At 42.5% G+C, this 17,995-nt stretch overlaps 1 protein-coding gene across 2 annotated transcripts in view; it reads left to right on the top strand.

Annotated features, from left to right (window-relative positions):
* si:ch211-113g11.6 (uncharacterized protein LOC559008 homolog) overlaps window positions 1–17,995 on the top strand; it is a 48,900-nt gene that overhangs the window by 23,929 nt on the left and 6,976 nt on the right. For both annotated transcript variants that reach the window (XM_037074016.1, XM_037074017.1), the window contains 6 exons: window positions 743–921; window positions 4,302–4,410; window positions 4,644–4,851; window positions 15,150–15,265; window positions 16,213–16,385; window positions 17,064–17,119. In XM_037074016.1, the coding sequence (XP_036929911.1) occupies window positions 743–921; window positions 4,302–4,410; window positions 4,644–4,851; window positions 15,150–15,265; window positions 16,213–16,385; window positions 17,064–17,119 (841 nt within the window). The remainder of the gene's footprint in view (window positions 1–742; window positions 922–4,301; window positions 4,411–4,643; window positions 4,852–15,149; window positions 15,266–16,212; window positions 16,386–17,063; window positions 17,120–17,995) is intronic.

A 17,995-nucleotide genomic window follows, 5' to 3' on the forward strand; every position in this document is an offset into this window, starting at 1 on the left:
TTGATTTAAAGGGACAAAAGTTTGAAAGCATTACAATAAAGAATAAATCCTAAATGTCATGAGGGAAGACGATACAGTCGGCCTACTGTCATTTATGGATAATTTTCTGTCTACTTTAAATGTTTTAAATGTCTCTTGTGTTTTACTGAGCAGTAAATCTGCACAGTGTATAGGATTGTTGGATTTAGAAAAGCCAGGCACAGTTTTGAGCCGCTGCTGCACGACTCTGGGTAGAGACATGTTTATCTTAACACTTTCTAATCAGTGATGTCAAACAGATGTTTCCATATCAGCTGTCAAAGGCAAACGCCTGCTGCATTAACCCTGAAAATGAACCTCGGATCGTATATAGATACCCGAATCAAAGGAGAAGTGATGAGAGCAGAAAAGCAAGGTTACATTTTTAGTGTGCTGTGAGTAACAAGCTCAGGTATTTGCTAATTTAGGGAGCAAGGAAGCAGATCATTATTTCACAGAAATTATTCTTTCAGAGAAGTCTGGAGGGCGTTTACCTTCAACTAACTGGCCACAGCAACACAAGTCGGTTTCTCAGAGGCTAATAAATGAATCATTACGTCCATAAATCACCTGGATTATCTTCACAGTTAGGAAAGCGTGCAAAGAACAGACCAATTTCTCTGGACCTCCAGCTTTAAAGACTAGTGAGGGAGGGAACGGGAGCTCTGGTGTCCGTGTCAGGGCTCGGGGTCAAATCCAAAATCAATTGTTGTGTTATTTTCAGGTGGATGAAGGGGGCATCAAAGCCCTGCTGGAGAACTCCTGGACCACCTTCATGAAGGCTCGGGTGATGTGCGGTGCAGGAAACACTCAGCAGCAGTACAACAACATGAAGCAGGCGGTGGTGCTGACAGCGCAGGACAAGAGGGCCGGCGTCATGTACGGCCTCTTCTCCAACGCCTGGTGAGCCGGAGCGTATTGTGAAGAATTGTGATACCTTCACGGTTTAATTGGCTGAAGGGAATCATAATATTTGAGCCATTTGGGAATCTAAAACAAAGGAGGAACAATGAAGCTTTGTTGTGTTGCATGAAGTAGAATCGTGCTTCTCGTGTCTCTGTGAACTGATTCAACAGCAACTTGATCAACATGAATATTGTACATACGAGTGGAACAAAGAGAACCGCTGTGACAGCCGTGCACGCTCGCCCACCTGCAGTCCAGAGAAGCATTATTCCATTTGAGGCATCTTAGACTGATTTTAAAGCACGTACCCTTGTTGTCTAAGTAGTATTACTATTGGCGCCACTTTTGCAAAGAGAGCGCTAGCAAAAACAACAAAAACAATCGCAATTTGACCTACAAGCCCTGAGCTCAGTGCTGTGAAAAAGGCTGGTAAAACACTTAATGTGTTAAGTACGCAGGTTTTACGTATTTACAGGGAAAGAATGATGGTTTTCAAGCCACGCGTATCACCTAGCTAACGTTATAGAAATGTCTGCAGAGGTGACAGACCTTGACACAACACCAGAGCGCTCTCTAACGAGTGAATGCCCGTCTGTTCCCTGTTGTTTTACCTCTGTTTCTATCACTCTCCCTCTTCACATTCTTTGCCTCCTCCATCAGCAGGTTCCTACTTGTTATGCAGTGCAGGGTTTCCACAGTTATTCCACTTGTTCTACATTACCTTGGGTAGATAGTGACCAGGGAAAAACAATCCCTCTTCCTGTTTTGGTTTTGCGATGGTAGACGTGCTTCCATTGACGTGTAATTCAACTGTTAATTAGAAAGCAGACTGAATAACAGTGAAATTGAAGTTTATAGGGAACCAGTCCACATGTGGATGGTGTAATTTTCTACAGCTGTTTGTTGCCAGTTAATATTTAGATATTAAGTTAAATATTAACTCACATGTCAAGGTATAAACGTATTGCTTGTTCCAGTTGTGTTCAAACATCAGCATGGTGTAATAACAACATCACATGCTGTCACTCTGAGGAACGTCACCCATACAAACCACACTTCTCGCCTTTGAAATGAATTCGCTTCAGGGAAATACCTGATCACCTCACACCTTTCACACACACACACACACACACACACACACACACACACACACACACAAAAACAACTTCTTGTCTGAACCAGTCAGAAAAAACACTTCTGTCATCATTCTTGAATGATGCAGCTCCTTTATTCGTTCATTCATTGTTATGCAGATTTCTTGATATTTCGAGTACAAAAAAAGCATAGTTTACAATACAAGTTGAGGACGTACATCTGTAGCACTGAACAATTCTGGTGTGACTCAGTAAACATCACGTGAAAAGAGTTTTAAAACCTTTAAGTGATATATCTGCCTTGCTTCCTTTGCTCACTGAATCTCTCCTTTATGTTAGGATTTCTCAGCATTTGAATGTTGTAAAAAACATTTCTGACTATTAAGATACACATTTCAACAAAATATACAACATAGGTATATTGGATTTTAGACATTTTATGGTAGAAATGTTGCATTTTATACATTTAATATTGTCTCGTCTTCTGAAAACTTCTTGTGCCTGTCAGGCTCAGAGAAGACCGATCGTGCAAATTATACAGGGAAACGAACTGATGACACAATAAATAATACAAAACTAAAGAATCACGCAGTAACTGACACTCATCTGCCCACACAGCAGTACACACCACATACCAGCAGCACCTCCTGACACACACATAGACACATAACACACACTCCCACGCTGTAAAAAAGTTTAGCATCATTTCAGATTCCTCAGCGTTTTCGGTTCCATTTCATTTAACTGTCACAGCAGTAACAGCAGTGGGAAGTCTGACGAATAATTGCTCACATAATGTAAGTAGTGTTCCAGCGATATCAGCTGTCATACATCTGATGATACAAGTGCAGAACAGATTGTGCCATCATTTCCTGAAAGACTTCACCAAATGATGTCTCTAATTGTTTACAACAACAAAAAAAAGAAAAAGAAACGCCGATCACAGTTTGTCATGTCAGATCTATTAATTGCCATATTTTGGCATGTTTTCAAACTGCAACACACACATGCAATTAGTTCATCAGCTGTGTCAGTGAAGGTGTACATTTGTGTTGCGTGTTTGCAGATCCCGGTCTCATCGATCATCGAGTGGAAACACATTTGGTAGATTCTTATTTCTGTATTTTTCCTCAAGTAAGTGTGTGGCTTTGAAAACAACAGACAAAACATCTAAAAGAAGGGCTTCATTAATTCCCCACTGCCCTGAAGAGAAACACTTTTATAATTGTTCAACTTGTAAGTGATAAGTGAATGTTTGCAATTTGCTTCGGGCGGACTATGTAGTAAAATAAATAACAGTTCGCCCTACAGCAAAATTGAAGTTACTCAGAATTCTAGTCTGTTAGCATCAGAAAGACAGTAAAATGGTGAACTTGGTTTGCAGGACACAGATCACAGATAATTAAGATTAATAGCTGAAATAGAAAGACTGATTCAAATATCCTCATATGGCTCAACAGGTCGATTCCCAAAGAGATTTATGTGACTATTCCCAAAACTACGTGACCATTGGCGCATACTAGCAATGGGCAAACCAGATTTTTGTTGTATGCTCGTCGTTTGGTTGGATTTAGGCGACAAAAGTACTTGGCAAGGTTTAGAAAAAGTCATTTCTTATGCAGCTTAACTTTGGTATATACATCGCTAAGTGAAATAATTTAGTGGTCTCTTTGGTTAAATTCCCAAGTTTGACCCATTCATCCATCTTTGATATGGATCGCAACAAGCTGATTGCACATTCAAACTTTATGGTTATTTTTCTGGTGAGGACAGGCTGGATTCCAAAAGGGTATTTGAGGAGACGCTAGCTGCGTTAGCTTGCTGGTAGTCTTTGAACTAAGCTAGGCTGCACACATGTTGGACGACGCAGAAAGACGGAAAATTGTACTTTTAAAGATATTTGAGAATTACAAAAAGTGAGTGAAAGGGACTCCTGGTAACTGGGTTAGACATTGTTGTCTTTTCTTTTCAGGGGACAGAAAATAAAATCTGACATTAGCAATAAGGGGTTGCTAGAAGCAAAAATAGAGCTAACCAGTATCTACTCATTATCCCTCACTTCAGTTGGATAGGTCTGACAATTGTGACCTGTTAATTCAAGAGATTTTCCTTTCTAGCGTTCTGACGAGTCTGCTGCCCCAGAACAAGCCAGGGATTAAAGATACTTACTATTTTAGGGCCCTGGGTTGGATGAGAACGCCTCGCTGTGTCCCTGCATGCCTCATAACGACTTGCCCTGCTTTTATTGTCAATGTAATTACTCTTCTCTCTGCCTTTGTTCAGGGGCAGAACAGTGATCTGTGCTTACTCCATCGAAGATATTGACCAGGCCTTCTCCAATTCCAAACTGAAGGGCTACAGCAGTTCATTCATCGGCAATCGCCCCGGGATGGTAAGAAAAATCAACAAGGGTTTTCTTTCTTTTTTTTTTTATTAATCACAGCAATCTGGAAAAAACAGCAGCGAGATATTAGTGTGCGATTGTATGAGTCAGCCTTTGTTCTGGTGCTGTTCTGGAAAGAGAGTTAATAAAACAGAAGCAATTTTGAGCTTTTTGTCCAAGGGCGTTTTGTTTATTCAAGAGCCCAACCGAGTCTGAATCGATTATATCACTTCTCCTCTCAGTGTGTCCGCAAGAACTCGACAGCGGGAGGTCACAACGACATCAAGAACCTCGGGGTGATCAGATACCACCCGGAGATTGAGGATGTGATCAGGCCCGTCGGTGTGGCTCCGCTCGACCTGCCCACAGATGACCAGATCACACACACTGTGGCGGACATTGTCCTGGCGGTCAACGATGAGCACTACAGCGTCCTCTACCTCGGCACAGGTGTGTGAATGCATGTACAGTATACAGTTTGGTCCAAACGCTGAGTGTCTCCAAAGAGAGTTTCAGAATCCCCCTTTTTACTTTGAGGACAGCATGAATTCAAGCTGGCATCGTGATCTCGCAGAATACTTTCTCAGCCGTCTAGTGCTCCTGTGGACGAAGGTCGGCTTTGGTCTTCAAGTAGTTCTTTCCACAGATTCAAGGTGTTTGGGCTCATTATCCTGCTGCAATACGAATCCTTCTCCACAAAAACGCAAACCAGAGTGTGTAGCATGTCCCTGAAGATTGGAGCGGTATTTGTATCTGGTCAATTTGGAGTCAGTCCAAGTCCAGAGGAGGCAAAACAGACCCTTCTGTTGCTGACATAAATCTCAAACTTGGATTCATTAGTTAATAGAACTTTGTCCAGCCACCCACTGTGACATTGTGGTATGTACTGGCCCAACCCCAAGTACTTGGCCTTGATAAATGAGCTTGGACCACCACAAGACAGCCTTCTTTTGATAGAGCTGCTGTTGATTGGCGTACCGCGTTCTGCATCTGTGAGGAAGATGCTTTTCCACTGATGTATTGATCTTCTGATGGTGTGATCACTTTGGCTCTGCCTGATCGTGCTTTGGATACAACTGATCCAGTTTCTTTAAAGCGTTTTAGAGTTCCATGCACTGCCCTCTCAGAAATCTTTAAACCAGCCGTGATGTGACGCTATGAAAGGCCCTCTTTGCTTTGAATAACAATTGATTTTCTGAATGAGTATTTCGAGGTTTACTTGACAGTATACAAGATTTTCAATGTGGTCTCAGACTTTTGGATCCCATTATATATGTGAGCAACATCATCATCTGTCTCTAGTACTGTGTGTTTAAAGGTCCACTTCGTAGGGAAGGTAATATTTGAGATTCGTTCCAAACTCGTCAAGTACTGACACTTTGGGATGGTCGCCGTCCCGACACACAATCCTAAAGAGTTCAGACTGAGACTGAAAAACAGACTTTCTTACACAGTGGACCTTTAAGCTCCAGTTTGGTCTCCAGAAAAAACCCTGGGCTGTATTTCTAGCCAGGAGGTCGCTTACCTTGCCTGTTTTCTGCTTGGAACTGGGCAGGGAGTGCACAGTTGATGTGTAAGAGCCTTTTTTGCATAAAACTACTGCCTACTGCTTGAAAAAGGGGTTGATAAGAGAGGTGAGACAAAAACTGAGCTCAAGAAGGACAAAAAAAGCTCTTAAGAGCTGTAGAAATCATGATGATTTGAAATGAGAGCACTTTACACAAGTACAAAATACATGATGACAAAAACTTCAAAAATTAGACCACGGTTCTTAAAAAAATCCTTGTAGAAGGGCAACTGATCCATACAGCTCAAGATTCTACCCGTTCAGCAGCACAACACCGTGAAAAAGCAGGATGAAATGGCATACATGAATGAGAATTCATTTAATGAATGCTCATAGACGGTTAAGAAAATAAGCCTCGAGCTGAAGGATATGATTGAATTGCTAATGCCAGCACCAAATAGTGGAAAGTGCGTTAAAATTGACACAAGGTCAAAATCTATTCGGTTAAAAAAAAAATCTATTCAAATGGTGCCTGGCTTTCACACGGCGACTGTTTCTGTTTGATCAAAGCAGCGATGCCGAGACGCTTCTGTTGCCCGTAGCTGTTACTCCAAAAATTGCCTTGTGCCGCGGGGAGATTACTATGGCAACCATCACAAGTCATATGCTCGTGTGTGTATGAGCCTCTCGACGCGCTGAAGTTCACCGAAAGATGAGAGAGTGTCATCATATCCGCCGCAGCGCAATCTCTCTGTCGCTCCGGCAGCTGATGATGAGTCCCTGTCAGTTACAGTATCAGGCATTTCTGGGTTGTCTCTGATAATAATGATAATAATAATAATAATAATAATAGCACGCAGAAAAACAATAACGTGTTAAAAAAAGACAGGATGATGGCCTCTCGCTGTGGGCTTTACTAACTGTGTCATTAAAAAGGAGGGAACGGATGGAGAGCTATGAACAGCCACGGGTCTCTGCGGTGGCCTAAAAAGAAACTGGAGCAGTTTGAGTCGCGCTGGTATCTGAGGCCAGAGGAACAGGTTGCACTGGAGATCTGTCGCTCTTTTATTGTTTTTTTGGGGGTTTTTTTTTATTTTCAGGAAGAGACAATGACAAGTGAAGGAACGCGGCTGTTATTCCTGAGTAATTATGCTCTTGTACTTTGAGAAAAGAAAGCTTGGACGCCTCTGATCTTTTCTCAATCCCTGTTTGATCGCCTCCCCTTTTTTTTTTTTCTTCTTCTTCTGTTCAATATTGCATCCGCTTCACTTGAGGACACGAGCCATACATATTCACAAGCTCGTTCCGAGTCGAGCTCATCAGGCTGCATCGTTAATTTCATACGTGCTCACGTATCTCTGCAAATGATTGAGAGAGGCTCTCGGCTTGAAGTAATCCAATCTTTAGTGAGTGAGGCAGACAGACAGACAGCTCTTCCTGATGAATTGTTGCATTATAGCAGTTTAAACCAATCAGAGGAGCAGAAGCGGCGAGCCAGGGTCCACCTCTGGACCAGCGACAGTGAAAATCGAAGCAGATGCATTTCGGCTGGCCCTGGGACATTAGTCATCCCTGGTGATGGAAATTCCAATAAATACCCCGCACAAAGATGAGCTCAGAGCCAAAAAAACACGCCGTTAATCTTTGTTCAAGAAAAGGCGATGTCTGATATTAGTGCGGTAGCCTGGAGAGCAAATAACACTGAGCGTTCGGATAATAAATATCTTTCAACCGGATGAGATCCACCTCAGTGTAGTTCCCTCCGCCGAGGACCAGTATCGCCTAAATTCACACATTTAGTGCACCCTGGTGCATTTTCCCATTTGTTCTGGTTCATCTGAGTCTGGTTGGAAGCACGTCCACTAAATTTTAAAAGTGGACTCAGTGGAGTTATTTGGTCTGCATTAAACAATCTCTGGTCTGCTTTGTGTAACCATGAACAAAGCAGCCATAGAATTATGCGATGGTCTGTAAGTGACACATGTGTAAACCCACAAGCTAAACCATATAGTGACTTGACTTACGGCAGCCATCATGTCTCCTCCCACCCTGACTGAGCTCCTGTTGCTGCTCTGCTTGGATCTTATTGGATTTCTTTGGGTGACTTGTACGTCCTTAATTTTAAAAAGATTAAAATGGAGACTGTAAATCTTTAAACCAAGAAACAATTGTCTGATTGTTACACTACTCTCTGCAAAATAACAAGGTGAAATATCTGTGACATCAGCGTTACGTGACCAGATCAAATAGAGAAAAGGGCCGTCGGACCAATCACAGTCTCACCGGTGGGTGACATACTTTTTGAAACAGGAAACAATAAGGCGGAGGGCTGGTAACAAACACTCTCATATGGCTGCTAAACAGCACACTGACAACATAACGCAATAAAGAGGCAATGCAGTAAGAGAATCTTGATCCATACTTGATTGGCACAGCTCCTTAAAATCCACTTCTGTGCTCTCTGTGTTCTTTGGGGCTTATAAAAATGCAAAAGTACAAGATGTAGTTCAACGTGTGGGTCTTTTTCAATTGCCACTTTTGGGCAAATCAAACCAAGCCGTGCTGATTTGCTCAAAGCAGGGGTCGGTGACATTTAAAGACTGCAGCCAGCCCTTGACAACCCTCCCTTCCTCCTCTCAGACGAGCCTGTACTGTGAGATTCAACTCATGTCTTTGCAGAAGACCGATGAGAAAGACAGCTCCTTGTGTTCAGCTCTCAGCAGTTCAGTAGCTTCTGACCAAATCTCTTTAGTTTATCTCCAGAGTCCCTGTTTGTAACTTCAGTCATCAGCTTCATTTCACAGTCGTGACACCGACACTTTCATACTTGGAAACATTTCGAAACATACGGTAGATGGATGTGACCCAAGTTTACAAGCAATTCCGGCTTCTGAACGGTTCAGCATTACAGTCACTAAAGGCCCAATTTCAAGCTGATAACCCTGGTGTGATGGCGATGCAATTTACTGCTACACAGTCTTGTACATTTAAATGGAAAACGGCCCAATGGAGGGAAGTTTACCGTCGTTCATACACCACCCACGTTGTGATGATTGAAATCTGGTAGAAAACTGGCCCTGTAATCCTTTATTTACACAGTCTTACACAGTCTTGTAAAGATCGATATCAGTTTTTTTTCCAAGAGAGACCCGAGCACAGGAGTAAACATGCACCGTCACACATTAGTTCCATATTCAAGGAGACAGTTTAATGTGGCGTTCAGAGACACGTGACAATAAAATGAGATTCGTTGCTTATTCCATTTGTAAATGAAGGACTTTCAATACCAAAAAAGTCAAATTTAACTTAACACAACTGATTTGATTCAAATGAGGGAATCGGTGGCGTTTTTGACCTTTTGAAGTGCCACTGAACAGAGTGGACCCCTGTTTTGTTTGCCTCCGCCTCGACTGATCAGAGCAAACACTCATTGGTTGCTCGGCACTTAAGCTCGAGTAGAGTGACTAGACTGTGCAATGCACAAGGGCACCTTGATGCCGGCTGTTATAAAAGTAGAGAACATTACTCATCTAATTTCCTCTCACACGCAGAGGCACCTATCTTGTTTATTCTGGTCGCAGTCGTCGTCTGGTACTCTGAGGCATCTGCAGGCTGAAGGAATTCACTTTATAGCGTCGACCTAGACGAAACTGACAGGACGGTGCCAGTTAGTTTACCGAGTCCTAATTAGATAAATAGCTTACCGTATAGTCTGAGTTTAAGACCTGTCTCACTAGTCTCAGTGGGATTTCGCTGTAAGATTCAGGCTGACAAAGTGACGTCTTTTGATCGCCAGCCAGCAAATAATTCAGGAGAATTTATGAATATAATAACCCGCAACTTCAATGTCTGTCATCTTGAAAACATGGCAGACAAGGATATTAACTGCAGGCGGCTGCAAAATTACTTCCTCGCTCATAATAGACTCGAGGTAATGCCGCGGTTCTGCCACAGTGCTGCCCAGCGTCTCATGTTTCCTAAAAAAAGAAACCCCACATTCACTTCAACTTAAATCAAATGGAAGTAAAGTCTTGGGTTATTTAATTGAATCTGGTTGTGTCCTGATTTTCTATAGATAACACTCAGAATATCAGTCTTTCTCTGATAAATATCGTCCTCGAAACATGCTGGGGTTGAATGTCCCAGTTAATGGTTGGTATTTTAAGTCTTTTCTTGTGGGTCTGCTCAGTCCCAGTTCCACTCTCAGTCCCTCTTGGTCAGAAGTGGTCTGCCAGTCCAGCTGTACACAGCTGGAAGAACAAGTGTAGAGACAGTGCTATATTTATAGATCAGAGTGGAGTCTGGGGATGCTCAACGTCTATTCCAGTGGTAGTTTCTACTTTGGTGAGCTTGTGGTCAATAAACGGGATTCTGGTTAACAAGTAAGGTTGGCAACAAGGTCAGGGAAATGTTGTGTTTAAGGCAAATATACTACAGTTAGACTCTGGTGGAGGTCTTTCCCCTTTCCCTCAGCATTTTATATCTGTTCTGTGCTTGTAAAAAAAAGTCTTGAAAGTTAAGTTAAGCTCTTCTTTCTGATGGAAAACACTGCTTCTGAAATGCTTTGTTAGCTTACCCTTTACATTGCTGTGTTCACATGAGGTATGTTCACAAGTAACAATGATTTAGACAGTTATTCGATTAAAATATAAGAAGTCTTCAGTGACAAAAAAAAAAAAGGAGCAAGAAGCTTGAACCAGCAGATATTTGGACTGATGGATGCAGCTCTTCAGTGAGGACTCTACTTCCTGCATCGCGAACTGTAAATTTGCCCAACGTGACCCTCAATCCCAAGATAGCAGCTGTGCAGAGCAAAGTAAACCATCTGAACTCCTCGAAATATTTGCAGAAACATCATGAAAAGACAAAGAAAACAAACTCCTGTAGCTTTTATAATGCCGCTGATATGAGAAGAGTCAGAGGTGACAACTCAGGAGAAACAGAAATTAAATCAGTGATCCGCGAAGCTGAACTGCAGTCAGTTAGCTCTGCTGAGACGTGCCAGCTGGAACCAATACAATCTGCAGTCGGCTACTTAAGTCCAACAGCCCAAAGCCGTCTGTCTGTGAACATGTTGTGTCAGGGACCTTAAGAGTCTCTTAGATTTAAAAAAAAGCAGCAAAGGACGTATGAAAGGTTGGAGACCCTCGAGAGCCCGAGGAGCAGCTAGTCCCCGAGGCTGGCGACGGCTGAAAATGGAACAAAAGGAACAAGCCGGAGTGACAGACCTCCTCTCCTTTAGTAACTTACTGACAGATTGACCACCAGAAGAAGTAAAGCTGCTCAGACCGTTTCAGTCACGGAGGGTGATACGGCAGCACGCTCCCCTTGAGGACGGAGGAAATGTCAGAGCCTCACACTTGTTTCAAGTCGACTTTCTGTTTCAGATCAAAAGCTATTTTCTTTTCGCACAGTGTGACATTCGAGGTGGCAGCAGCTTAAAGGTTAGAGAAGCAAACCAAGGTGGGGGAGGTAATGATTGTAATTCATTGTTAATGTGTAGAGGTTGTACCCAGGAGAGAAGAGGAACAGATCCTGTTAGCATGAGAGTCTGAATCTACATCAGCCTTCTGTACAGGAGTCTTACAAGCTTTACAGAACACATGTGGATGTAGAAAAAAAAAAAAAGTAGTGTGGAAAATGTTGACCGTAAAATAATATAAGCTCAGCAAACTCCACCTGGATATTTAAAACCAAAAAACAGATTCTCTCAGCAGATGCTGCAGGAGTTCAGCACCGTCACCCTCCACCCCTCCTTCACAATGACTCCCTGCTATTTTTGTGCTGAAACACTGTTTTGATAAAAGAGCTGAAAATAGCCGTAGACGGGCCCGAAGAAACATTTGAGAATAAACTGGATGAAATGGGGAGCGTTATCTTTGACTACAGAGGGGGAAAAAAAAAAAAAAGATTCTGAAGTTTATGAAAAGGAGATGAAACAGTTTGAGGACGATAGAAGTGACAGCAAAGGAACCTGCCTGCCTAATTACAAATGAGAGAAGCGCTTCATGGAGGGTGCATTCAGGAAATGAAGATGTTAGATAAGAAAGGTATCACTCCAATCACATTTTCACAGCGGGGAAGGTGAAATAATCTCTAAAAGAGAAAAGTTAGAATGTCTTTCTGCGAGGAGCCTTTAAGTCTGTTGAGTCTTTATTTGTGAAGGAAGGAGCAGTCGTGTGGAGGCGGAGAGTTTGGGTAAGTTAAGTAGAGAAACACTTCATGAATACCTCTACAACCACAAAAAGGCGGAGGGTAATAATATTGAAAGAGCATGAGAGTGTAAACAGTCTGGGAGAGTGATGCTCACAGCTGGAATGATGCCTACGCCATTTTCAGGCGGCATCCAAGAAAGCACTTTCAACCAACAGGGCAGATCTGAAACAAAGGTGTCGCAGCTTCCATCAGGCCCGTGAGTCTGCTGGAGCGCTTTGTTTGTAAAACAACTGGGAAATCAATTTAATTAGGCAGACTTCATTTGGACCAAATTAAAGTTGGAGTTGTGACCAAGCCTTGGGAACCAGACGAATCTGCAAGCTCATCTTTTATTTACTCTGGCAGAAACGTCTGGCCAACCTCCCGCTCAGACAGATTTCCCTGCGACTCGGTTCTTCACAGTTTCATCTGATATGAGGTGGGTTTGATTCGATGACCCACATGGAAGCCTCATTTTCTCAGCCACGTTTTGACTAAATGTAGAACTATGCAAATGTCCACAATCACCAAACTGCTGATCAAATATGAATCAAGATTCTGTTACTGCTTCAGATTCTCCAGCGTGTTTTCAGAAACACATTTTATCGTAGTGTTGTGACATGGACGCTCAAACATGCATCCATGACACATTTCGATGAACTGATGTGTTGTAGGTCCGTCCAGCTGGATCCAAAGACATTTCAGTCTGCACCGCAAATCAAAACTCAACTGAAAGCTGCCAGACTAATACACATTTGCAAAATAGTCTGGCGATCTTTGGCTAGCTGTGACCATAGCTCATGAACATTTTTGCAGCTAGCTAACAGAAGCTATGCTATTGTTCCAGCTTGTGGTGAGGATATACATTTAATGCCATTGTTCATTTTCCAGTTTCCACTTCGCCTCTGTATGAAGAGCAGAAACAGATGTGTATGCAGATACCAAAAGTGACTGCTACCATGCTGTTAGCCGCTAGCTGCTAGCTGCTAGTCATTGCAGGAACATACCAACTAGCGATGCTCAAGAGACAATTTGGCGACCAGTTTTGTTTATTTCCAGTTTGGAAATTGAACATAAAACTTCATTGTGTTGTGGATAATGTAATGTAGGCTATGAAAGATCAGATTTGTCTCAGATGGGACCAGTGGACTTATTGATCCACTGCAATTTGATCCTATGTGTGTCTCTGCCCCGGTCAGAGCGCTTGACTTTACCGTCTGTCGATATTCTGTGGAGCAGCATCCATCTGGACATGAACAGGCTCTGGGGAGGTTTCACCCTGCACTGTTTTGTGTGATTATTATTATTATTTCTTGCCCTTTGTCTATCGGCAGTGAAGACCTTACAGCGCTTCCTGATCACACAATCTTTGTGAAGATGGTTTCTCCTCTACCACTTTAAAAACAAGATTCCTGGAATTTAATTGATGCAGAAAACGCTCTCCCACAGCGATTCTCTCCACGCAATAACAAATTAGTTGCAGAAACAGGACAAAATTTCTCACTGAGCGTCCTTTCCATCTGCACTGTGCTGCTTGCACAGTTCTTCAGTGTAGGATAATTACCTAGCCTGAGGTTTGCTGGGTCATAATTTGATTTTAAAAAACCCCACAAAGCACAAAATTGCAATAATGAAGGTCCTGAGACCAGACGTTGACACGGGGCTACAATTAAGTGTGACCCACCTAAAGGGTTTAATCATGTCAGTTGATATTGTGCTTTAGTGGTGCATATTCCCAAATATACATTATTAAACTATCACAAACCATTTGACATGCAGTTGGTCTGGAAAATTTGAGGCCACTGATGTTCTGAGGCTGCGTGTCAGTGGCTGCTTTACTCGACTTCCAATCCAGACGGATAGCGTTACAGCCCGTGGGTTCAAATGATTCAACATAATGAGTTGAGAATTAATGAGAAATCGGATTTTCCGTCCTTTTGTAATGTCAAATGACACTCGTCTGATGAAGAGATGCCCGCTGGAGGCAAGAATAAAAAGCTTTAGGGAATTGAGAGCTCCATTCATTTCATTCAGGAGCAAAACTCAGTGTGGAAGTTCTATAATTGCAACGTAATCAAAAAGTAACGCTACTTGATTTCCATTATTTCAACCCAGTCAGCAATAAATGTTAGCTATCGATGATCCTCCAAAACCACAGATTCAAGCTGTGTTTGTTGTGTTTCATCAAGATGCAACTTTACCTTTTTGGTCACAACAAACATGCTTGGAAATGTCCTGATATTTCACCTGGTTCCGTCACCACAAACACGGCTGTAGATGGCGAAAAATGTGAAAAATATTCTGGTTTGATCACCACAAACATGCCTGGAAATTTCCAAACTCTCATTAAAAAGAGCTGGTTTTGTTTGCTACAAACACGCCTACTAATGTCCCGAGGTCTTGTTAAAAAGACCTGTGCCTGGAAATGTCCCCAGGTTTCCTTAAAAATATCCAGGGGTGTCAGCCTTACACTCATCCACTTGACAGCCTCCCAATGTGATAGTGAATTAATAAACATTTATGTGAGGGTGATTTGGCAAACTTTAAGATATCTGTGGTTTGCAGAAACATAAACTGCCACCTGACTGGGCTGTTGAAGGAGTCCAACCTCTGAACGTCACCCGGCTATCAGCAGCCAGAGTAAAACACATTTCCTGGTCCGTTTTATTGTAGCCAGTACCGTGATTTTGGATCCATCCATTGAGGCTAAATAAGGACGCTTAGACTGTTTCTCTATCCAGAGGAGCTCTGCCTCCACAAATGCATGTTCAAAAAAAAAAATATCTGAAACTCGAGCGTGCCATTTTGCTGTCAGCCCTCCAGCCTCCTTTTAAGAGTGGAAGCTGTCCAAGTCAAATCCATGTATTTATAAGAACGCTTGGACGGCAGAACAAGGGCCGCATATCAGGAAAAGGAGCGAACAGCAGAATGCACAAATTTTAACATATGACACCGAGGATGTTTCATGTCTTTTTCTGTATTTGGCAGATGTGTGTCTAGAGGACGCTCCGTTCCATTTACACTGTCTTCTCCTTTATTTCTACAGAACAAGGCAAAGTTCTCAAAGTCCTTCACACCAGCGAGGGGGTCTTCATCATATCTCAGTACTCCATGTTCCACAACGAGGGCCCGGTTCTAAACATGGCCATCGACTCCCAAAAGGTACGAGGAGTAAGAATCGGTGTGGTGGAGGGTGATGTGAGCCGCATGCTTCAACATCAATAATGCATCAGGGCTGGGAAGTGCAGACATATAAGCTACATAAATCACACTGTAGCTGTGCAGCATAATGCGGCTACGAGGTAACCAAGGTCTCAATCAGAGGCAAAAAAGGGAAAGGAGAAGAAGGACTTTAAGTCTCAGTTCAGAATTTATTGGTAGGGAGTTAAATCTGGAACAGTTTGGAAAAAAAAAAACTCTATAAAATGGCTCCAACAGCTCGTATCAAGTCTCCAGCTGCTTCAGTTGTTTAGCAGAACGCTGCAGCGCTGTTTTGCTTTGAAGCTCCCGAAATACTTTGTGGACTTACGAAACTTCATGCAACTTTCCATCGGCCCGGGGGCGAGAAGATAATGACCGAGTTGGACGACTTTTCTTTTTCAGATGGTTCAATGAAATGAATATTGGTGGATTTTCATTCATGGCAGTTTTTTGTGCACGCCCCCCTCCAAAAAAAACCAAACAGAACAGCCAATTAAAGATTCACAAAAATATTTAAGTTGACGTTTCTTCTAGAGTTAAAAGTTTCTTGCGATGAGTGTCTGCGACATTTCTGCTAAATTCAAAATGTGCACCCATATCTGAGAACACGGATGGACGAGGCTGTTTAATCTCTTGTGAATTATTAAATATCTTCCAGTCATGTCATCCGTAAAGAAATCCTCATTTTGGGTTTTGGTTGAGGCTTTTACTCTCCAGGTGGGTTTGAAATCTGTGTAAAAGGCTCCTCTGCCATAAAAAGAACACAAATATAGGAAGACAGACGCTGCTTATAATAATTTATATGTTTTATTTCAACAAACCTGCCGTGAATAATACATAAACACTGGCTGATTTATTCCTGTAATACTGCCGCTGCTCTTATATACCCTATTGCATCTTCTCCTCAGGGACATCTGTATGTTGGTACGGCGATGGAGGTCCAGCGGCTGCCGCTGGCTGACTGCGGTCGCTATGGCGACACTTGCAGGGAGTGCATCCTTTCCAGGGATCCGTACTGCGGCTGGGACAGGGCCAGGAGGAAGTGCATCCCCATCCCGCCCGGATACAACGTCACAACTGGGTATGATTGGATACGAGGTCACTGCTGCACTGATACATGTATCGCCTGTTCTGTTTTTCTTTTTTTTTTTACATTAGCCAGATCTGAAGACTAGAATTAAAGAGAGTCTAGGGCAGGTTTTTGTTCCAACCCGTCAAGAGCGCACAGTTTGACCAATCAACTTTCTGAAGTCTGAGATCAGTTGATTAAATGAGTCAGATCTGGTGTGCTGCTGCTGCTCGGTTGAAAAGAAAACCTGCAGCCTCGTCGGCCCTTTGTGGAATAGTTTGAACATGGCTGCCGTGCCGGGATGTTGTGAACGACGATCATCAGCTCCGAGGTGATGAAACTCGTTTTAACTGTGAAGAAACTGCAGTTCAAAGAGAAACATGACATCACCCCCCCCAAAAAAAAGTTCACATTGAACTAATAATGTGTTTCACTCAGCCTTTAAATTGCTTTGGCTTGAATGGATTCCGTGCATTTCCAATTTTAAGAGAGAATATAAAAATCAATCATGTGCTGTAATAAGCCCCCCCGACTCCCCTCTCCTCCCCCCTCCCCGACATTGTTGAGTGATTTGTCTCTGCATGTTTTAATTTGTGAGTTAACAGTAGCTTGATGTGGAGCCATTTGTGAAACTATTTAACGCGGCTAATTTTTTATTTTTTTTTTTCCATCTCTATTATTTTCCAACAGGGCCCTCACTCAGAATCTGGACCATTCCAACTCCTCGGTTTGTGGGGAAGCTGCTGGTGAGCCCTTATCTGCTCTCTCCCACTCACAGCTGCATCTTAATTAAACCAAAATAGGAACCTTTCTGAGCAGCTACAGTAAAAAGATGATTATCATATAATTGAACGGAGACCAAAACCCGCAGGGAGAGATTTTTTTTTCTTGCATTATGCTTTGCCCTGTTTAAAAGCTCAAAAACCCAGTTATAACCCTGAAAGATCACGACAATTACTCCTCTCTAAAGGGAGGGATATCTCCGTGAGGGATCGGACTTTAACACTGTATTTATTTCCAGAGGTGTCAGTGGTCCTGCCCGTGGATACAAGAGCAAGTTTTCATCTGTTTCCCCCTGAAAATAATACTAAAGATGATCTTTAACTGATAAATAGCGAAAGAAATGCACATTGCAACATTTTATAAAATCATTCCACTTCAGGGTTTGAAGAAATATTGCCTCTTAAAGGGACAGTACACCTATTACCTGGTATTTATCCATCTAGATTGTTTTGGTGTGAGTTGCAGTGGTTTGGTCATATGACTTGCCTTCTCTCAAACATGATGGAACTAGATGGCACTCGGCTTTGGGTTCACTAAGCTCCAAAAAAAAAAAAAGAAAAAAAAAACTCAACAGCAATGTCTTTCGCAAGAACTCATGACACAAACACAAACCGTGCTGTGAGCTGTTTCATGGAGGAACGATTGTCTTTCTGCGTCACCATGCAGAGGGAAACGTGCAATTACTCGCTTACTAATTTGATTTACTGAGCTAACTGAGCTTACTAAAACAAATCAGTTTCATTTATACAGATGAAGATAACAATCACATTGCCTGAATGGGCTTAACAATCTGTGCCGTGAACGACATCCTCTGTCCTTAGAGCCTCGAAAACCTCCAT

This window comes from Acanthopagrus latus, chromosome 17, assembly GCF_904848185.1.
Source record: "Acanthopagrus latus isolate v.2019 chromosome 17, fAcaLat1.1, whole genome shotgun sequence".
Taxonomy (NCBI): domain Eukaryota; kingdom Metazoa; phylum Chordata; class Actinopteri; order Spariformes; family Sparidae; genus Acanthopagrus; species Acanthopagrus latus.